Source organism: Pavona decussata, unplaced genomic scaffold, assembly GCF_977016875.1.
Source record: "Pavona decussata unplaced genomic scaffold, jaPavDecu1.1 SCAFFOLD_202, whole genome shotgun sequence".
Taxonomy (NCBI): Eukaryota; Metazoa; Cnidaria; class Anthozoa; order Scleractinia; family Agariciidae; genus Pavona; species Pavona decussata.
In genome coordinates, this window is record NW_028145610.1 from 2,137,501 (window position 1) to 2,159,642 (window position 22,142).

At 41.1% G+C, this 22,142-nt stretch overlaps 2 protein-coding genes across 4 annotated transcripts in view; both read left to right on the top strand.

Moving 5' to 3' along the window:
- LOC146461091 (ADP-ribosylhydrolase ARH1-like) overlaps positions 1-3,302 on the top strand; it is a 16,957-nt gene extending 13,655 nt beyond the window's left edge. For all 3 annotated transcript variants that reach the window (XM_085087347.1, XM_085087345.1, XM_085087346.1), the window contains one exon: positions 2,038-3,302. In XM_085087347.1, the coding sequence (XP_084943473.1) occupies positions 2,038-2,597 (560 nt within the window). In that variant the 3' untranslated portion in view covers positions 2,598-3,302. The remainder of the gene's footprint in view (positions 1-2,037) is intronic.
- A 4,985-nt stretch (positions 3,303-8,287) lies between these two features.
- On the top strand, positions 8,288-21,307 carry LOC146461093 (uncharacterized). Its single transcript, XM_085087317.1, has 3 exons — positions 8,288-8,395; positions 14,377-14,967; positions 16,178-21,307. The coding sequence occupies exons 2-3, from the start codon at positions 14,385-14,387 to the stop codon at positions 20,644-20,646; spliced, it is 5,052 nt and encodes a 1,683-aa protein (XP_084943443.1). The 5' UTR covers positions 8,288-8,395; positions 14,377-14,384; the 3' UTR covers positions 20,647-21,307.
- Positions 21,308-22,142: the final 835 nt, after the last annotated feature.

Genomic DNA, 22,142 nt, shown 5'->3' on the forward strand with positions numbered 1-22,142 from the left:
CATCAAATTTCTCCTTGTAATATCAAATATACTTATTTCAACCCCTGAGGTCATGAGAATTAAGGATTAATGATCACCCAAGGTGCATTTTCTTGACATTTCAATTGATAACTTCTCCCCGGTACTTTTATAAGAAAGGCATAGGGACAAGATAGGAGAATTTGTTCTTTGATGCTAAGAGACAAAGGGTTAATTCCTCGCGTCAACCCTTTCCCAAGTAAATTTATTTTTAGAACTGAGCGCTTTAAACAGGTAGTCAGGACATATTGATAATTAAACTGTTGGCATTCCAAAGGTCCCCAGAGACCCATTCTGAAAATATATTACTCGGGAAAAGTTGACTCCAAGGCTTAGTATGAGACACAGAGGCCTTGGGGCATGAGCTTCTGGCTACATTTTAAGTACACTCCTGACAAATGGTCTTTCAAAACATTAGTCTCTCAGAGCCTTCATTTTTCTCAAGAACCTAATAACTATCATGTAGACTAGATTGTTTTGTATAGCCGTTTGATCTCAAGTAGGAAATTAAAAAGTAAGTTAAGATTTGATGGCCTTAATACTCGTATCTCTGAAGGTCTCAACTTATAATTTTAAATGTCCATTAATGCTCAGCCTAATTTTGTTGTGAGTTGAAGACGGAGTTTCTAAAAAAAAGGTCAAAATGTGCTGGGCTTGCAGAGAGAACCATTCAGGACTAATTATTCTAGAAATTGGCTAGCCTGCAAGCAAGCTGTGTATTTGTTTAGACGCAAGAGGATATAGCGCGAGCACCAAGTGAAGCAATTAAGCCTTGAGAGGATTGGGCTTGTGCAGGGGCCTTTCTCCTGCCCCCCACTCCAATCCTCTCATGCTATATCCTTTCGTGGCTGACCAAATAGAAAGCTTGCTCACAGGGAAAAAATTGGCTCAATTAGCACCCAGTAAGAGCCCTTCAAAGATTTAAGGACGTTCCCACGAAAGTCTTCTAACATTCATTTTTTCATTTAAAACTTTTGCTGTTGCTAGGTAGTGAGTTACTTGTGTCAGAAATGCTAAAAAGGGGGGGTCACCCACTTCATTTCAGAGGTATGATAAATCTGAAGGACCACCCTTAAGTTTGGAAAGATCTGTCTTCTTTACTTCATCTGACCCCAGTGTCGGTTTTTAAGTCTACTAACAATATTGCAAATGAATCCCTAGAATGAAACTCTCTATACCATTAATTTTATATGTCTAACTGGACTTCCGTTAAAGTAAATGTAGTTTGTGAATGACCATATATTTGCAATTCTTGGGAGCAGCATGCATTATTGAGCAGGCCTGGTTGTTCAAAGAGCAGATAACTTTATCCAGCAGATAATTCGCTCTGCGGCGGATAAAATGTATTGGTTGGAGTACATTTTATCTGCTGTATAGCGATTTATCCACTGGGGCATGGATAGAGTTAACCATTTTTTGAACAACTGGGGCCAGGATTTAGATGTTGTGTGGGTAGAAGAAGAGGAAAATTTTCAACTTCTTGCATTGATTTTTGTTCATGTTTTCAAAAATCTGTGGTATCAATTGGAAAAGAAAGTTATGTATCCAAAACGAAGTAGGACTCACTGACCATTTGACAGGGGAAACTAAACGAAATGGCTACCAGCCCTTTATATGGTTAGGTTTCTAAGTAGGCACACATGCTCATACATGACATAGTTGGACATTGGGACATGAATTATGAACACATAAATAGTTATGATCACAAATATCCTTAAGGGGCCTTATATATTTGCATTAAGGAATGTCCCTGTCATCCCTTACAATGTAATCTTTTGTTGACAAATTCCAGCTTCTTTTCAATCATAAATGTCCACTTATTCCTGCCCTCATCAGAATTTTTCAGGCCTTTGCAAGTGAGAGATTATATAAATTATACAAATTAAAGATCACTAGCATAATATTTTATTCTTTGTTGGAATATTTATCAATAATTATTGTTGTATTAGAATATGATCCAACTGCTATCCAATAAGAATTTGGCCAACAAAAGGTCAAACTTTATTTATTTTTTTCCAGGTTACCTGGGTTCCCTAGCATCTGCTCTGTTAACTTCATTTGCTGTCCAAGGCCGACCTGTCCAGGAGTGGGGTGCAGCACTCCTATCAACCCTCCCAAAAGCTATGAGTTACATCAAAAAGGTTGGCCGTGATGTCAAGGAGAACGAAGAGCACTGGTCTTATTTCACAGACTCCTGGACTGCGTATCTCACTACAAGGGGAATTCTTCATGGCAACAGTGATCCAGTGTTTCCAGAGCGATATTCTGTTGTAGACCGTGATGCATTCTACAAATCATTGAGCTATCGGCAGGGATGGGCTGGGGCCAGTGGCCATGATGCACCAATGATTGCATATGATGCACTACTTGGAACAGGGGCATCCTGGGAAGAGCTTTGTAGCCGAGCTATGTTTCATGGTGGTGACAGTGACAGCACAGGAGTGATCGCAGGGGCCTGGTGGGGAGTCTTGTATGGTTTGGATGGGGTTCCTGTGGGTAACTACAAGAATTTGGAATACAAAAAAAGAATTGAAAAAGCAGCTGCTGACCTGTTTGCCAAAGCAAAAGAAATGGAGTAGGTCAGACAATCTGCACCATTGCACTTTTTCCATGATGATGACATTGATGACCTCCCCTCAAATCTCCGTACTTTTAATGGTCCAGAAGCAGTGATTACTCTTGAACAGAATGGCTGAATTATGTCAAATATTGTAATGTGTGGTTCCGGAAAATATCCATACCCGCACCACGGAGGGAATTGGAAATTCCAGAGGGGTGGGGGGTTCAATGGCCCAGGAAATTCCAGAGGGGAGGAGGGGTGAATGGTTGGATAAGTTTCCAGAAGGTCAACTTCACGTTCATGTCAGACATTGTTGTTCAAAATTGTAACTTACCAACTTAGCAACTTCGTAGATCTTTCTTGAAGACGTTACTTTGTTTAACTGTTTTAAAGAAACCCTTGTTACATTAAAAACATGACATATGCAAATTAAATGAAAACACATTTTTGCATTGCCGGACTTATTCCAACAATTTAGATTTAAAATCTTCAGCGAGGCTAATGGTAAAGTTTGATGTCAATGACCACAGGTAAAATATAAAACACAACAATTATTTCAGTATCAAGGGCTTTTTGGCAAACTCTACCGGTGAAATTGAACAGCGCGCGCGCTCTTCAATAACGCATATTTTCTCCCCGCGTAGGCAGTTCTTGATATTTGTGAAATGTTCACATCAAACTGATTTTTGAGGCGTTCTTTTGAAATGAAACGTTTCCAGAGGGGGTGGGGGGTTAAAAAAATACCTTGAAAATGGAAAATCCTGGGAGGTGGGGGGGGGGTCCTATGTGAAATTCCCTCCGTGGTGGGGGTATGGATTTTTTCTGGAACTACACAATTAATATATTGTGGTGCTATTTTGGTGGTGATTAAGTTGGTGGTAATGTTGTCTGCAGAAGGAGAAGGATGACAAGGGTGATGAAAATAATATGATGAAGATGATGATCACGATAACAACAGATAGTTAACGTGACAATGATGATCAATGACTGAACTAGAGTGTATCATATTAAGCTTTGGTTAAAAGCCAGTTCCCCAAAGAAAGCTAGCCAGTTATAAACACTGAAAAGAAAGTCTCCTTTAAGTCATTTCCATACTCAAAGTATTAGCTATCTTAACTATAGTCACTGACCATAATAGCCAGCTACCTCTTCTAAAGACAACCCAATGAAAATGGCAAATATCACTATTGTGCTCATAACGATCATGGCTACAGAGATGATGATGTTAGTTTAAAGCAGGAAGTAGAATGATGATGCCTCAAATTTTAGTTTTACTGAAATGTAACACCTCCTCCCCCTAGCCCCCCAAAAAAAGAGAGAGAAGAAGAAAAGAGATGCATTAATTAGCTCATAAGCTTAAGGTGTCTTCTCAGCAGATTAATTTTCTGTTATTTGAAACTAAGACCATGAACACACTGGAAATATTTCTGGAATGTGATGGTTATTGTGCTGGTGAAGAAAACCAATCAGATAGATACAAGATTAACAAACCCACAAGCTTGAATGGTAATTATTTTTTTGCAGTTTTTTTTCTAGTTTCCCTTTGATTAGTCACAGACCAATAAACATTCCAGTACTGATTCTTAGTGTTCTTGACTTTCTTAGTTTTGGTGTAATTAACTCTTTTTCTTCTCAACCAAATCACTCAAACTTCCTCGAGATCAATGAAATTTTGTGAATATTAGCCAAACTTTTCGGTGTCCTCTTCTTGGACATTAACAGGACGAATTTAGCCTTGTTTATGTGCATTTCAAACGATTAAAGGATAAAAAGTATGTACATCTTTGTGAAGTGATCTAACCTGCAACTCCCAATTTACATATTACCCTACATTGTAGCTATCTAAGTCATAAATAAAATAAGTTTATGAAACAGTCTATAGGATGACCACATTACCGTAAATTATGTTAGTTTGTGAACAGTTTTACCTATGGAAAAAAAATAGATGAAGAACACATTTGTCATTTTTGTTTTGATTGTAATGTCCTTCCTCCTGTAACATTTACATTTGCAGCATAAATTATTCATTTTGGACTGTATACTGGGTAAATTCAGGGTTCCAAAGGGGTTGCATAAAGCATAAGTGGACGTTTTCTGTAGTCGTTCCCAATATTCCAAAGGATTTGCTCGTGCTAGAGGCTTTGGTGCTTTAGATAAGCTGAGTGATTAAACATAGCACTCAAGAAAATCCTTCAAAAGGCAAGGAATGACTCCAGAAAACTGCCTCCCACTTGTCTTGAGATGCTTTATACAACTTGGCACAGGACTCCATCCCAAATAATGGAGGCCTCAGCTCTAGAGTTCCAAGACAGAATTATCGGGACTCTTTATTTTTCACCCCCGGCCTCCTTTACCTAGAATCAGCATTTTTGTCCAGGCTTGAAAAAGAGGAAGGCTTCAGGTTTCTTGCTCCACGGCACAAGGTTCGGGCTCAGGGGTTCCAAATACCCTCCCCCCTTGGGACTCTGAATTTAACACCACCCTCAGATAGCACAGTTAATTGTGGTGGGTACGTACATCAAATTAATCAACAATTAGACTGCTTGTCAATGTTGAGGTTATTCAAATCTGCCAAACTAAATTGATCCGAACCACTGTCTTACCAGTTGCTTCAGCACATAACTGGTAAGCTGTCTGATGAAGTAACACATGCACATTGTTCATTTAAATGAAAAAGAAAACAAATAAAGAGGTAAATTTTTGAGATGGAAATCAATAGAACAGGAGAATTGACTAGGATTATTAAAATGAATTCCAAATTATATATGAGCTATTCTTGAAGAAGAATCAGATCAGTTCCAAGATCACCAAAAGCATATGATTTATGGGAGTTTTCGTGTAAGGAGTACTAAAAATAATTCCACATGTTTGGACGTCATCTGGTGGTAGAATCTCGGAATGAATTTAATCAGAGTTTAACAAAATCTATGGAGGGGAATATTGGACAAAAATGTGATTGGATCGTACCGTATTGCTTTGTATTCGGTGATGCTACGAATCTACCAGTACGGTACTATGTCGTACCCGGTAGGATGTTATATCGAAACAGCGATGGTATTATATCGTACCCAGTAACACAATTAATCCTTCGACATGCTATTATATCGTACCCGATGATGATATGTCGTACCCAGTGATGCTATATCGTACCCTGATGTCGTACCCGGTGATGCAATGTCGTATCCAGTAGTGATGCCCTATCGTACATTACGGGTTTATTTTGCTTAGAAAGATCACGTGATATTTTCGTAGGCGGCCATTTTTTTTTTTTTTTTTCAAATTTTGGCGAGAAGTCAGTAGAACAAGCAAATTTTGATTTATCACCAAAATATCATATGGAAGGTCAACATCAGTCACCCTTTCAGCTGGTTAGCGTAAACATCAGAGCAGTGTTGAGTGATGTTATAAATCAGTTAGAAAGTACAGAGTACAGTGGAACCTCGATTTAACGAAGTCGCTGGGGACCGGCCAAATTTGTTCATTAAATCGAGGGTTCGTTATATCGAAAACCTCGACATAACGAACTTGAGGGGAAACCACCAAAATGTTCGTTATATCGAGGTCATAGTTAATGATTGATGTTCAAAACAGGTGACTTCTGTCACGCAATTCAATGCAATTTTCGTCACCCAGAAGTGCCGCGTTTTGAGATGCAATTCATTAAGCATGGTGGCTTTCTGTAGCAAATATTTTCACTTTTGAGCAGACGCGCAGCTTTTGTTTACAAAAAACGACACTTTCAGAGTGTTGATCTGTTCAGCGTTTATCTTCTGTCGCGTGTTGACATTGTAATTCGTTATATCGAGGTAGATTTTACGTTTGGGCTTCCGGATTTTGTTCGTTATATCGAAGAATTCGTTATATCGAGGTTCTATTCCATACATTTTACTGTAACTTTGGCCGGGACATAGAATATCGTTCGTTATATCGAGGACGTCGTTAAATAGAGGTTCGTTAAATCGAGGTTCCACTGTATAGCAACAACATCGACTTTGCAAGATACAAGATTGACTGGGTTTGTTCTCTGCTGTTGAGGGTAGGGGGAACTTTAGAAGATTCAGTTCTTAGGAATTTGCTTGAAGGCAACAGATTCATTACCGAATCAGTGCTCGATGTACGCACTCACTACAAAGCTACTGAGACATTACAGTACACACATTTCTCCTTGTGTCACCCACCAGGAGTAAAAAGAGGTTTCATCGAAGTAGAGGCCCTCACACTTCTCCGGACAAGCTCAACAAAAGCAACATTTGAAGAAAAAATCAAACATTTCGAATCACAACTTATCGAGAGGGGCTATCCAAAAAATCTAGTGCAGAGAACTCTCTCAGAAGTGATTTTTGAGAATAGAAAACAGGCCCTTCAACAAAAACCTCGCACAAACAAGAGAATCTTGCCTTTTGTCACGCAATACCACCGATCAGTTACTAACTTGAAACAAATACTAATGGAAAACTGGCATTTAATAGAACGACAACCAACCGAAAACAAAAGAGGAAGGTCTCTCAAGGATATACAAGTGAGAGCAAAACTCACTGAAAACTCTAAAAACGGCTAAAACACGCACGTGAGAGTCGGGCAGGCCTGTCACTATTTATAAAATATTGTTCATGTTCGCCGCTGGTGGATCCAGTCACCGAGTTTTCTAGTTCCTGTAATGCATTCCTTGCATTTCGCAAAATTTCCATCGTTCTGGAGAGAACATTTTTCTCAGAAGTTTGCTCCGACATCTTTCAAAAGCTCTGACAAAGCTAGCTATGGAGGAGCAGACGACGCGAAGAGCAAGTCATATCACGTGATGTCAACTTCCCGCCTTTTCTCGTAAAAAACCCCCGCTGACAATGCTGTTCGCCGGCATCCGGACGTTTTACGATATGGCATCACCGAGTACGACATTGCATCACCGGGTACGACATTGCATCACCGGGTACGACATCAGGGTACGATATAGCATCACTGGGTACGACATATCATCATCGGGTACGATATAATAGCATGTCGAAGGATTAATTGTGTTACTGGGTACGATATAATACCATCGCTGTTTCGATATAACATCCTACCGGGTACGACATAGTACCGTACTGGTAGATTCGTAGCATCACCGAATACAAAGCAATACGGTACGATCCAATCACATTTTTGTCCAATATTCCCCTCCATAAAAATCTTTGAACAAGCCGGAAGAGAACCTATCTAACATTTGTATAATACTTGTGTACTTGAATAGTCTGATTTTTCACTAGGAATTACACAATTTAGTTAGATAAGAAACTTCAGGGTGTGGTTTTGTTCAGGGACGTACGGTTCTCCCCATCACGTTAACTCACAATATCGGACTTGGTGAATATAAGCCTCCCACCATATGCATTTCACCCCCCACCCCCTTATAGTCTCAGACGAAAAATCCTTCTGATAAAAAGTCCTTCTGTGGACTGTTTTCAAGCAAACCCAACCTGTTTTTAACCGCAGAATCTTCACCCCCGGTAATGTGTTACACAGAACTCATTCTGTCCTGAAATGACGTGCGTTTATAGCTTTGGTCAGAATTAATAGCCGGCTTTAAAATTCGTTATCCGTAACGCATCCGAATGTTGTAAATGACGTGACCTTAGCCTGACCAGAAATATTAAGCATGCGTGATTAATCCGTTATCGCGTGACTTGCATCCGAATGGCACCATGGGAATGAGTGAACATCTTCCCGACGTCCGACACTTTCACTTTCTGTTCATCAGACGCGGAAGTGACGAACTGAGTGAATCAGAGCAGCGCCTTTCTGCATTAAGTTCGATATTTCTCTTCCGATGACTCAAAGGTAAGTTGCTTGTGTTCAAGGTATTCTACATTTATACTCCATAAGTCATTCTGCTTGCGAATCTTTCGACAAAATTGTGACATAACTCCATCCGGACGGCAATTGGACAGCATACGCAAGCATGCGGGTTGTTAATTCAAGGTGGAATATAAGGACTGTTTTCGTTTCGTTATGTTCGCATATTCCAATTTACGGACATTTGTTCTACTCCCTACTTTGATCGAGGACGCATTTCTAGATTTCATTCGATGGGAAATCTTTGACTGCGATACTTTGTTTTGAGTGTTGCTTTCGCTGTATACGTAGTCTACTGAGTTCCGATGGCCTACCAAGTGCTCGCATGCAAGTTCCTTGTAGGCTTCACGATCAACTTTTTTTTAATTATTCGTGTTAGTTAGGACACCAGCTTTGCTTTATGTATACGCCGCTGTTGCGGTAAAGGTTATCATCGCCAGAAGACAAGGGTTGGATATTTCCGTCATCATAGCGGTGATTAACATTTATCCGCTTCGAATCCTTCGAACAAAGACTGTATGCATAATAAATATATGGGGATGTGCGGAATTCTTGCCGATTCCAGTTATAACCCTAATGATATTTTTACCGGATTTAGTCGCTATGTTAGCAAAAAAGAATATTATTAAATTAAAACTGAGTTGTTTTCGTACCGACTGGAAAGAAATCAAATTACGCAAATGGAGACTACTAATGCATGTAAGTTTTACTTGTAATATGTCCTTTTCGGGTATGTTGTTGTTTTGTTGCCCTGAAGATAAACTGATTTGCTTTTAAGTCAGTTTTAGAAGTCAAGACAGCCTGTGTTACCTCATTACGTTATTTTGTTGCTTTTCTGTCATTAAATATAATTCAAAGTATGGTTGTTTTCAAATCCGGTACTGACTCTTTTCCGGTGTTCTCGAGATTAGATTTCCACCATCAACAGGTCAGAGGCGTCTTTGGGTTTGAGTGATAAGTTGTTTGATGCTTTATGGATGATTTCACCCTCAGCGATATTCAGTAGTTGGTGAAGGCAAATGGCGTTTGAGTTGCACATTTGTGTTCTAATTGATGTCCATTTCGAGTAAAATGTTGGTTTTAGCTGCTTCAAAGATGAGTAAATTTGTTGAAAATTTGCGATTTGATGTTATGTATGTTTAGCTTGATGTAATGCATACTTTTGTACTTTGGATCTTGACAAAACTCAGATGTTTGGGTGACTAATTACCGGTGATCATGCGTTGTTAACTGGGAATCCTAAAACGGTGAAAGTAATCATTTTGTTTGTGAAATGGTTATTTCACAAAGGCATTCCATCAAATAGCGTCAGAAGGATAAATAATTCAATTGCTGACCATTGATGATCATTTCATGTCTCAAAGGTCATTTCTGTGTTACGAGATCTTGTTGTTTTATGTCCAGTTACGGCTTTTTAGCTTAGCATTTAGGCATTTTGAGATCTGAAAGTATTTTACATACCTTATTGTAAGAAATTAACGCTTCATGAAATTAACGCGAATTTTAAAAATTCGCGTTAATTTTTGTTAATGTTAATTTCCGCGTTATTGTCCCCGCCAACCAACCAACACATCAACAACACAGTTTCTTTTTGGCCAAGAGAGAAGTCTATTTCCACACCCGAAGACACGAAATATAAATCATGGAACATAAAAAGAAGTAAAAATCTCTGCCACAAAAAAAAAAAACCCGGCCACAAACCAACTGTCCGGAAAGGATAAACTGAGGCGAGAAAGAATGCGATTGCGCATGCATAATTGCCTGACGCAGTTGATTCGCAAGGGTAAGCTTAGATTCTAAGCTAAATTCTAAATAAAGTTTATACACATCACTAGACCAGTCACCGTACAACTGGATAAGTTCCCCAGGAACGCCACAGGTAAAGGCCCACGAGGCTGCTCCTCGTCGAAAAGAATGACCCTTAAAACTCTGTGCATTGGAAATCCCGGCCGCGACTAAACATGAACGGAAATTAGAAACAAAACTACGCTTGGTAAGAGGAACGAGACCCGTGGGACCTGAAATTAGAAAACCTGCGCTAGAACGGCGAGCGGGGACTAAACGAATCATGCGTAAATAAGCAGAAACAGGGCATAACGGCGAATCTACAATCCTAAGCGAAGGAATGTGAAGACAACGCTCTCCAACTGAAATTGAATCGTTTTTGTACACTTAAAGGTAACTAATAGGCCATGAGAAGTAACCGCTACATCACCACGGGTGAGATTACGGCGAGAATCAAATGATCTAGCCGACTTAGGCACGATGTTTGCAAGACGAGCCATAAGATAAAACGTAAATAAAAAGGCACAAAGAAGAGTCGACGATCGCGGATCACCCTCACAGTCAAGAACATGGGAAATACCAAGTAAAATATCAGGCCTGGGGGAGCCATGCGCGGGGTATTGCGAGCGATACCACGCAAAGTGAGGGAAGGAATAAAGTCTTTCGTGAAAGGGTAATCCGCGCCCATAAATAAATGCAACAATTTAACGCCACTTTAAGTAATTTCTAATCGACGCGGGCGTTAAAGTACGACTTCAAAACTGTACGTAAAGGCAAACGGTATCCAACGCAGCCGGAATAGGATCTAACTTAAAATAATAGCAAAATAGGAAAAATGCCTGGAATTGGGTTTTGAAAGTTCCAGCACAGTATGGGGAGCGCTGCGAGTGCTTGAGATCCTGTCGAAGACGCCTGAGCTCTCGGAAGCCTGAAATAGTAAAGTCCGATGTTAGAAAGTACCGTAAAACCGGAACATCGCATCAGGAACAGGGACGTCTTGCCAATGATCACGCTGAACGCGCTGTAAGAATTGTTCCTTGGCGGATAAGGAACAAGAATCCCATCGGAAGAGAAGATCTGCGAAATGATTCGATACACCGGGAACGTGCACAGCGCAGACTTCAAACTCGTAAAGGGCAGCAAAGTAACAAATCTCACGTAAACAGGAATTCATGAAACTATGAAAGGATTACGATACCGTCCGGTATTCACCACAGTTACGGCCGCGTCGTTATCACAACGAACTGTGATGCTAAGCCCTGTCCAATGAGCTCCCCATAATTTCAAGGCAACAACAATTGTTAGACCGTTATACTCCCGGAAGAATCGGCGCCACCACACTAAGTCTTTTCGAAATTCTGCGGTTAGGGTAGCGTGATGATGATTATGCCGCAACTTGCCAAGGAGAGCAAGAATTCGGGGGATAAAAACTCGACTTTGACGAACGCACTTGGAAACGAACACTAATTTGCCAACGAGCTACTGCAGAGCTGATTTGGTTGCAGTGCGCTTAGTGAGCCACTGATCCAACAATTGTTCAATCTCACAGAGACGCTCGGAACTCACGGACAGCGTAAAATTGTTCGTGTCTAGTTGAACGCCCAAACAAATCATCACAGGCGAATGCGAACAAGATTTCCACTAGACTCTTGAAGCCCGAGCGACGTTAACAAATCTTCTAGGGCTTGAAAATCAGTAGCGGCCGTATGAGGAGGAGATACGCCGATAAAATCATCCAGATAATTGAACAAAGAGCGCCCCTGTTGGCGAGAAATCCAGGAAACAGCTGTTAGATCGCTGACAAGCCATAGCCGCAGAACGTAAGCCCAGGAACCCTAGCGACTAAATAATTTGGCTCACCATTTTGAGCCACCAAGTCATGAATATCCCGATAAGAATAACAAACCGGACGAGGCGAAAAATATCGAGAAAAACTGGACTGTAAACTAGAACTTGAACCGCAAACAGACTCGATACAATCAAGGGGGGTCGCTGCAGCATGAAAAAAGGTCAGGGCGAGAAGATAAAATGTCATGTTCAACATCCTCTGAAAAACAAGGAACACTTTCATCTACAGACTAAGCATGGTGGACGAAGGTGTTCGAAGTAGTTAGTTTTTTGTCTCAGAACTTGCAGAGGTAAAGGTACATTCGGATGAACCAGCGCGATGTTGCTCTTGTTTTCTTGATTGTACCCAGCAGTCGGAGCAAATATGTCGCAACCACTTTCGCTCGCCGCAAAGATAGCCATAATGGGCTTGATTAAAAGAACATTGCTGGCGTTGAAAATCTCGACAATACAAGACTGGGGTTTAAGACGTTGACGATCCTCCACTGGTAGACAATTTGGGCGTCTTAGGATGCCCTTAGAGAGTACGGCTCTCTAAATAAAAAAATAAGGAATCACCCCACTTGAGGAGGCCTCTCTCGATCTCCAGAAGAACAACCCCTTGAAAACTGAGTACGGCTTGCCACTGGTACTGCTGGGACAAATGCATGAGGGACGCCAAATGCTTAAGCCGAGCGGAACGCTCGCTCTCCCCAATTAATGTCAGGGGATTGGAGGATTTGTCCGTAACCAGCAACGAACTCCAATAAAGGCTGGTCATCATATTTAATATCACGACGAGCATTCGTGAAACTAAGAAAGCTATGCGGCCATCACTGGGGATAAAGGACAGTAGTCGTAATTTTTGACTCCTTCCCGGATTTTAAGGACTTACCACCACCAGTTGACGCCTTGTTGTCTTTAGCGCGGACGTGCGTGGACGGCTCAACCTCGTCGTAGTCCGAGTCACTATCGCTGGAATCTGCCAACCCGAGCTGAGCGACGCGTCGATTGGCTTGTTGCAACAAGTCTTGCATTGCGCGCAACTCCGGCAAAGTAACTCCCGAAGCTGTCGCCCCGCCAGTGCTTGTAGATGGGACCGGAACTTCCTTTATTGGCAATTGGTTAGTGAGGAAGGCACGCAGTTGCTGATTGTCAGCATGGACGTCCTTTAGGCCAGTGGCAAGCGATTTAACCACCCCTAGCGAAGAAGTGAGAGTGGCCTCTACAGATTCTTGTGGTTCATCGGCAACTGGAATGGACTGCGAAGGAGGGTCGGCGTCTTCTTCAAGAACAGAGACTTCAGGAATTTGTTCTGGTCCAGTGCAACTCTTTCCCGACTTTCCAAATGTGTGCTCTAAGAGTGGTGTCTTGCAGCCAGTACAACGACGAGTTCTACCTGTAATTAATAGAGAAAACTTCCACGACATAAAAACTACACGAAGTAGACAATTAATGTGACAGCCTCGAGAGTGGTAGAAAATGAAACGCAATGCAGCATACCAACAATATATAAAGCAGTAACACCTATGAATAGAGGGTGTGTCGCGTGCGGTTTCAATTAATCCCTTTGAGCGGAAGCGCCCAAAGGAAAAAACCATTAATTAAGTGGCTCGTTAATTTCTGTGACCTTAATGTCCACAACTTTCGCTCCAAATTCTCAATACACTCCAGAAAGGAAAAAGATTTGATTTATCAGGGTGTAATCTACTGGTATCATGGACACTGCATGTGAAGAACGCTCAAAGTGGCCAGATTCCTTCGCAGTTAACCCCCCATGTTTAGGGGCAATTCCACGAACATTGTTTGCATTTCGGATTTTTACACTTCGTGTTAAAATAATTTTTTTTCCTTTTGTCTCAACAAATTCTTTTTCGTTGTGTTAGTCGCGTTAATTTCCCTCATTTTGAAATGTTAGCACCTCTTTCGCGTTAATTTCTTTTATTGGGAAGTAATTTGTCTTTCAATTCGCGTTAATTTCAAATACGTTAATTAACACAAGCGTCAATTTCCTATAATAAGCTTATCCTCTATTCATAAACTGACAATTCGAAATAAACACATGGTATCTATAAGTCATACTTCTGATTTCACCAAAATACTGGGATTATATACACTGTATGTATATTTTGCCTCCTCGGTTCACTCTATTCCAGGACCCCCCTCAATAACTCAGCGAGTAGGATTCAAATAGTTTCTTGACAAACGTGATATCTCAATGCTTGTACTTAGAACTATCCGTTTCCAAGTACATACCATGTCTCTGGTGATATTATATAAGTGCCATTGTTCGAACAGCCAAACGTACCCATTTATTGCCAAACATTTAGCTCCAATAATTACTTTATCTTTAGGAGATGACATGCATGTATCAGAAGACCAAAAGCGTTGGCTTGTTATTGGGATCGCTTTCAACAAGTTGATACAGCAAATTCGCCCATTTGTGGAGCAGTCTTTGCAGGCAGAATATCAGAGATTAAGATCCAGCTATAACATTCATGCCCAAACTGCACCTGGAGTTCTGAAAAAGCATTCCAAAAATCTGAAATACGAGAACATTAATGGCAACACCAACCACAAACTTCCCTCAGGAAAACCTGACTTTTCTAAATTTGACTACAGAGTCACAAGTCATGTTGACCTGGCCAAACTTTACCTTCAACCTTTCATGGCTAAGTTCAGTGCATTTGATGGAAAGTGTGATGGTTCTGCTGTTCTTTTGCTTCTTGGTGACGTACCAGTGTTTTCTCCTGGTACACAAGCATCAGCCAAGGTAGTGAGAGAACATGTGAGAAATGAGTGGGCCCACTGCAACTTTACCGACTGGGATGCACCCAAGTTCCAGAGTTGTTTTCAGGAGATGCAGCAACTTGTCCAATCCATTGGCCTACCCACTGCGGATGAAAGGAGGCTCTTGTTAGAGTTGAATGACTGGGAGACCAAAGGTTTTTATTGTATTTTAAATTCAGTTAGTGTTCTAAGAATGTTAGGTTTAGGGTCTATGTGCTTTCATTGATCCATGGTAAATATAAAATAAAGGGTAGATGTAGGGCACTTTTTTAGGAGAGATCCAATGTTACCTTTCTCAAGTAGTTCTCTGAGTGTTATCAAAAGTTCTTGAGAAATTAAGAGCGACTCTCCCTAAGAACCTCATATTCAATTAAGCTCAATTATTTATCTGAGAAATAGATTTCGCTCATAACTCTTCCATCAATTTCTCTTGACAAGAAGGTAACACTGAAATATGAAATACGAACGGAGAAATTTAATCTGAATTTCAAGTGGGTTTCGAGCACAGAAAAGTTCGAATCAGAATTTTAAGAAAAATTAAATTTCTTCGTTTGTATTTCCTATTTGTTATCTAATTGCCAAGAGAAATTGATGGCAGAGTTATCAGCGAAATCAATTTTTTAAATAAAAATTGAATATGAAGTTCTAAGGGAGAGTCGCTCTTAATTTCTGTACATCGTTTGTACACATTCGAATGCATGATTGACATTAAAATCTTCAAAGATTGTTTTGTAATGGATCTGGTGATAAACAGTGTGCAAATATCTTTAGTGTCAATGCTAACAACATGTTACCTACTCCAGGTGTTCAGATAGCTGGGAGTGCAGGGAAAAAATTGCGATCAGTGTCGCTTGTAAATCGGTGACTTAATTTGGACCGAGATACTGAGGAGATTTTAATTTGGAAACCCTGCAAAAATGCAGAGCCTTTTTTTGCGAGGAAAAAGGAGTGCACGGGAGATCCCGGGTTATGGACCGCAACCCGAAACTATTCAGTAAGCTATTGGCCTCATGGCTTAGTCGGTACTGTATCAGCGATCAAAATACGAAGAGACAAGGGTTCGAATTCACCTAGATCAAAGATTTTTCCTTTAACTGCTATGAACTACATTTCTTTACTAGGTGTAGGGTTATACTCACTCATTAGTGAAATCATGCAAGTGGTTTCCTTCCAGAAAATAAATTTACACTGCAGAGTTGACTCTTCTTTCTCTCAGTAATATGTGTATAGACGAATAGATGATATTTCCTTTTGCACAAACCAGTACATTTAACTTACTGATTTACTTCAGCTGTCATCCTGAGCGTGGCTGTAATGAAGAACTCTTCATTAATTTCACTGACAATTCGTACTTTTGTCTTACAGGCACAACCTTCTGTGGAAATTCTCCTGTAGACCCTTCCTTATTAAACTTGGTTCAGAATGAAGTGTTGCTACTTTCCTCAAATTTGGATGAATTTGTCGAACAAAAAGACGAGTTGGTATCTCAGTTGCTTGGAGTTAAGCGCTCTCTTGTTCAGCTCATCGAACTTCCTCAGGAAGTTGAACAGATAAAGGATGACGTGGAGTTCTTGAAGGAACAAGTAGCAGATCAGGAAGTTGAACAGATAAAGGATGAGGTGGAGTCCTTAAAGCAACAAGTGGCAGATCAGAACGTTGAGCAGATAAAAGATGACGTGGAGTCCTTGAAGCAACAAGTGGCAGATCTAAGATGCAATGGTGCGACAAGTGAAGAGCGTACAAAGCATCCAGTGTTTTTTGGGGCGCTCGACAGAAATGAGTACTTTACAGGGCGAAAGAAGGTATTGGAGACCCTAGAAAGGGTTTTTGACGATGTCAATCCTACAGAAAATAGCCGCGGAGTTCCAAAGAGGCGTGTTAATATCCGTGGGATTTGTGGGCTTGGAGGGTGCGGAAAGTCTTCTCTTGTCTTCGAGTACGCTTGGAGCAACATGGAACGCTACCCTGGAGGTGTGTTTGTTGTAAACGGAGAGAGTGATGATTTAATGAGGGTGTCTCTTCAGGGGATTCATGAAGAGTTTGTAGACAGCACCCAGTCTAATAAGGGCAAAGAACGTAAATCGTTTGAGGATCTACTAACTGATACTCTCTCGTGGCTTGGTAATTTGACTGAAAAGTGGCTCTTACTTGTTGACAACCTGGATCAAAAGGAACTTAGCTCCTGCGCAAGGAAACTGTTTTTCGGCCAGTGGAAAAGCAAAACATCAGGCGACATCCTGGTTACTTCCCGAAGAAGACACCGAGTGCTTTGCGAGGACCTACGCCTTCCGCCAGAAAACTGTTACGAGTTGGACCCTTTTTCTGTAAGTGAATCCGCTGAGTTCCTCGACAAGCGCACAGGAAAACAATCCAGGTGTGAAGATGAGGACCAAGGGAAAAACGAACTCGCCGAAGAGCTTGGTGGATTACCTCTGGCCTTAGAACAAGCCGCGGCCTACATTAAAGCATTGCAATGCCCCATCCCGTTATACCTCCAGCAATATCGTTCGCAAAAGGCGAAGCTTTTAAGCATGAAGAGTGCCATACCACACACAGAGATTTACAACGAGGAACGCCTTGGAGTGCAAACTACGTGGCTTCTCAATTTTCATTACATCACTGATTGTGCGGAAGACCAAGGCCTTGGAAGGGCAGCCGCTTTTTTCATGAAAATTGCAGCATATCTGTTCCCAGACGATATACCAATTGATGTTCTGAACGTGGGCGCACCCGAGATTGAGCCTCACGAGGACCTGAAGAAACGTTTGGAAATGCCTCTCGGTGCACAGCAAATTGTTGACTTAGTGATTAAGTTTTCGCTATTCAAACGCAAGTCGGATGATACTTTAAGCATCCATCGCCTTGTCCAAGAGACCTTGAGAGATCGTTGTGACAGTGAAGGTGAAACTGACAATGTCTTATCTTCTGCTATAAGGATGATGCACCAAGCGTTTCTCAACTGTGTAGGTGGCACAGAATTTCTTCACAATTTGTGTGACAAAGTAATGTCTGTGGGCATGAAAATGGAGAAACCAAATCGCTTGCCAGCAGTCGCCTTACACGACTATATTGTAGCTGCAGTCCCTCTTGAAGGAAGGCGGTGGAGAAGTCTTTCCATAAATGCTTTTCACCTCGTATGTAATCTCTTCAAGGATTCTACCTTGAAAAAGTGTTTCTTTTGTGAGGAATTAGCGAGGGTTTGTTGCGAAGCAGCTTTGTACTGTTATTCCCGTGGAATGGAAATTCGAGGTTACAGTTTTCCACAGCTTGTCTTCGAAATTCTTTGTGCAGTAAAAGAATCCATTCGTTATTACGAAAATGACGACCTGCTTAAAATAACAAGAGTTTCGTTTCCATTTGAGGAGGGAAAACTCATTTCTTTGAAGTTAATGGAATCAGCTGATGGCAGAGAAGAGACCAAGGACAGCACGGGTGCATCAGATTGTGCCACTCTAGCTGACAATTTGTTAAAAACAATCAAAGTCATTGAACCAAAGGCAAAAGAAGCCTTCAGCAGGGGCGATTTTCAAACATCCGTTGAGTTGTACTCTGAGATTATTAGAATATCAAATTTAAAACCTTGCCGTGGATCATTCGACGCAGAAGACAAACAGCCAGACTTAGTTCCCATTGGAGAGATTCTCTGTCGACGTGGCATTGCGTATTTGCGAATTGGAAAGTATCAGACGGCTGTTGACGACTTTACTGCGTCTACATACGTAGACATTCAGCACTATCGTGGTTACTACTGGAAAGTATATGCTCTATGCAAACTGGTTGAAGGTGGTAGAACCGAGTTAACTTCAAGAGCACAAGCTGCAATGGCTGTGCTAGATTTCAAGTTTGCAAATTCCAAGCCAGACGACATACGGAAGTTGCAAAAGAAATTTCCTGGAATACTTGATCGAACTGAATACAAGTTTGTGTCTCAAATTGGCGAACTCAAAGAACTGGAAAGACTCTTTGGAATCCAAAATGACTTTTCAAATGGTTCACTTACTATCATTTTAGATGAAGGCTCCTATGATTTGAAAGAGATGAACCTTTCGGGAGGACAGTATTATTTTGTTGGCCTTCCTGGAAGTATCGCAGTGGTCAATTGCTTCCAAGGGCTACATTTATCGCATGGATCTTTTATGTTTGAAAACATTAACTTTATTAACCATTATTCTGTAGTTTCTACTATCGCAAGAAATACCTCACTGTTGGAAGACTTTGCGATTCCAGCCACAATAACGGAGAAAGATGTGGAAGATTACTGTGCCTCTAAGACCTTTGACACTTTAACGTTGGGAGGACCACAGCTAGCTAAAACGGAGCTGACTGCCGGAACTGAAGAAAATCTTACTGCCTTAATAGAAGCCAATGACGTCCAATCGTTAGTCATAGATCACTGTGATATCCAAGGTCCAGCCTGCACGGGAATAAAGGTTAATTTTGCTAAATCATCTCGTGGACAAACAGTTGTTTCAGTTAGCTCATCGAGAATCTGTGCCTGCCATGGAACGGGGATTCTCATTAAAGGAAAGCAATTCTGCCACATCATTATGGATGGCAATGACGTTTTATTTAATTTGTACGGTATAGTAATAGATTCCCCTTCGTCGTTTTGCTTGGAAAACAATAACATTTATGGAAACACTTGTTCAGGTCTGGTGGCTATGAATACTTCTGACTGTTCTGAAGGAAGCAAGTTATTACGAAGCTCTGTGACTCATAATGGCAGGCATGGTGTCTTGTTAAACAACTCCAACGCAATTATAGAGGAAAGTGTTATTTCCAATAATTGTGGTTGGGGTGTTTTGTGCTGTTCTCAAAGCAATTTACATTTCGAACGAAATGTGCTTGAAAACAATACTTGTGGAGGGCTTCGGATCATATTTAATGGTGAGGGAAATGTTTTGGTCCAGAAATGCGAGTTCAAACATAATTTTGGTCCCTCTATTTTCCCCCGGGATTCAAATGAACTTTGCCGTCTCGAGCGGGAGTGTTATCTGCAGTTGTCGACAACGCCAACGTCCTGGACGATTCCCATGCCACTTTACCTGCGCTCTTTTCTCGAATATATCGAACTAGATTATGAGTCCACCAGTAAATTCAAGGCCCCCGTTGTACTTGACAATAGGGTATTAGAAGCTTCCAAGGCGCTGTTTGAGGTTGAACCAAATTTCTGTTGCACGTGCTGCAAGGATTTGGAAATGAATGGTGACCCGATCGAGTGTCCCAATTGTCACATAGCAAGGTACTGTAACCAGGAATGTTTTGACAAGGCTAAAGCTGTTCATTCTCCTGTCTGTAAATCCATCCTTGAAGCCAACAAGGAATGCGCTAAATTAGAATTGTTAAAGCTAAACGACGTACCACCACTTGCTGAGAAAGATGATGTAAATGGAGATGCCATCTCTTTCTGTGTGATCGCTTCACTTAGTGCATCACCACCCTTTGAACCGACATCAGACATGCTGATTAATGGACTGAATTGTTATAAATCCTGTCTCCTGGCCTGCCCGCAACGTCACCTTTGTAGTATAGTGGAGTGCCCAGGGGGCTTAACACACGATTTCGTAGCAAGACACGGACGTCACCTCCCAGACCAAGTGATGGGAATCAAGGCGGCTTGTGTTTTGGCAAACTTTGATCTTGAATCTGAGACTATCGCTGTTTACTATCATCGCATATTTCCCTTGGAAAAAATTCCAGATGCTTTAAACTGGATAGACAGAGCAATGCGTGCCTTAGAGGAAGACATAACTGGCGCAGCTCAAACCCCGATAAAAGTCATCGGAAGGCTCAAGAAACGACAATCCAGGAAAAGGAAACAACGGTTTCGTTGAAGGTTCCCAGGGTTTGTGAATGGATACTAATTCTGACGAACTCTGTTACTCCTCTCATTACAAAAGTTACTTCCGTCGCTATTTTCTGGACTGATTTTCTGGCCAAACTGGGAAATGTGTAACTGATGACCCTTTGGCTTCCAACGGCGCACAGCAATCCAAATCTAGGAAAAACCATTACGTCGGCAAAGCACCGGTTGGAGAACCTTCATTTCAGTGGATGCTCACAATCTAGGGTCTACTGAGGGATCTCATCGTTTTAAGAGCGTCCTGAGAAGATTGACCCACTTTGTACAATAAGTAAACATTGGAAAGTGATTCAGCAATGTTCATTTGAATGGCTGCTTTCAAGAACGATGCCTACTATTACAGAAGTGTTTTTGCACACTTTATGACTATGCGGGAATAGCAGATCTCAGTATGAGCTACTGGAATCCAGAAAGAAAAATTGGGAATAGCACGGCATTTTTGTTTTTGAGAAAATTGGGCAACAATTATTCCAATGCATAGTTAACCCCAATTTTCGTTTTCTTTACTAGAGCATTTGATAATTTCTCTTTTCTCCGCATATTTTTAGACCGCACAAAAATATCCCTGTATCAGTAGGAACCACCCATAGGAAACCCGAGTATCTCGACATGCACAGAACGTATGCGCAGTAACAAAAGTAGGCACCATCCTTAAAGATTTCATCGGCAGGCTAAAAACTTAGAGCCATGTATCAGGTTCAGATAACTTCAGTCTACACCAGAACAAACAACACTAAAGGAAATTACTGCTCAGTAGATTCTATTTGACCTTCTTTATCACTCGCTACCGGAATATTTAACAGCACGTCTTCATAGAGTGCAAAAGGCAGCTGCAAGCTTCGTCATTGGTAAATATGCAACAACGCTTGATATCCTGAACTTGAATTGGTTACCAGTGACTGAACAGCGGGGGGGGGGATGGATGGCATATTCTTAAAAGTACACACAAGAGTCTATACAGCTCGGACTGGCCCTGGGGACTGGCCAAATTATTTGAGACGTAATATATCAAACACGAGACACAGTGTTTCATCACAAATCAAACACCGAGAAGAGAGTTGAAAACACGACGCGTAGCGGAGTATTTTTGACGAACTTCGAGGTTTTTGATTAAGTGATGAAACACTGTGACGAGTGTTTGATATAAGTTCTCAAACAAACTGATTTTGAAGGAGAAATTAAGGATGCAAAAACGAGGAGTTTTTCATCAGATTTCCAAACACGTCACGGTGCATGATTTCCTTTCTCTTTGGCTTTTGAATTATTAATGAGTTTGAGAATAACGAAAGAAGTAATCGAAACGTACGCTCCAGCAAGGGTATACAGCATAAAAAAAAGTACTTAGCCTATTCAAAGAGAACCGTCATGTTCTCGTGTTGGTTTCGTCTTTAACAATCGCCAATACGTTTCAAGGTGAAGCTTCTAGTTTATTCAATAACCTTTCCCTTTCTTTAAGAAACTGCATGG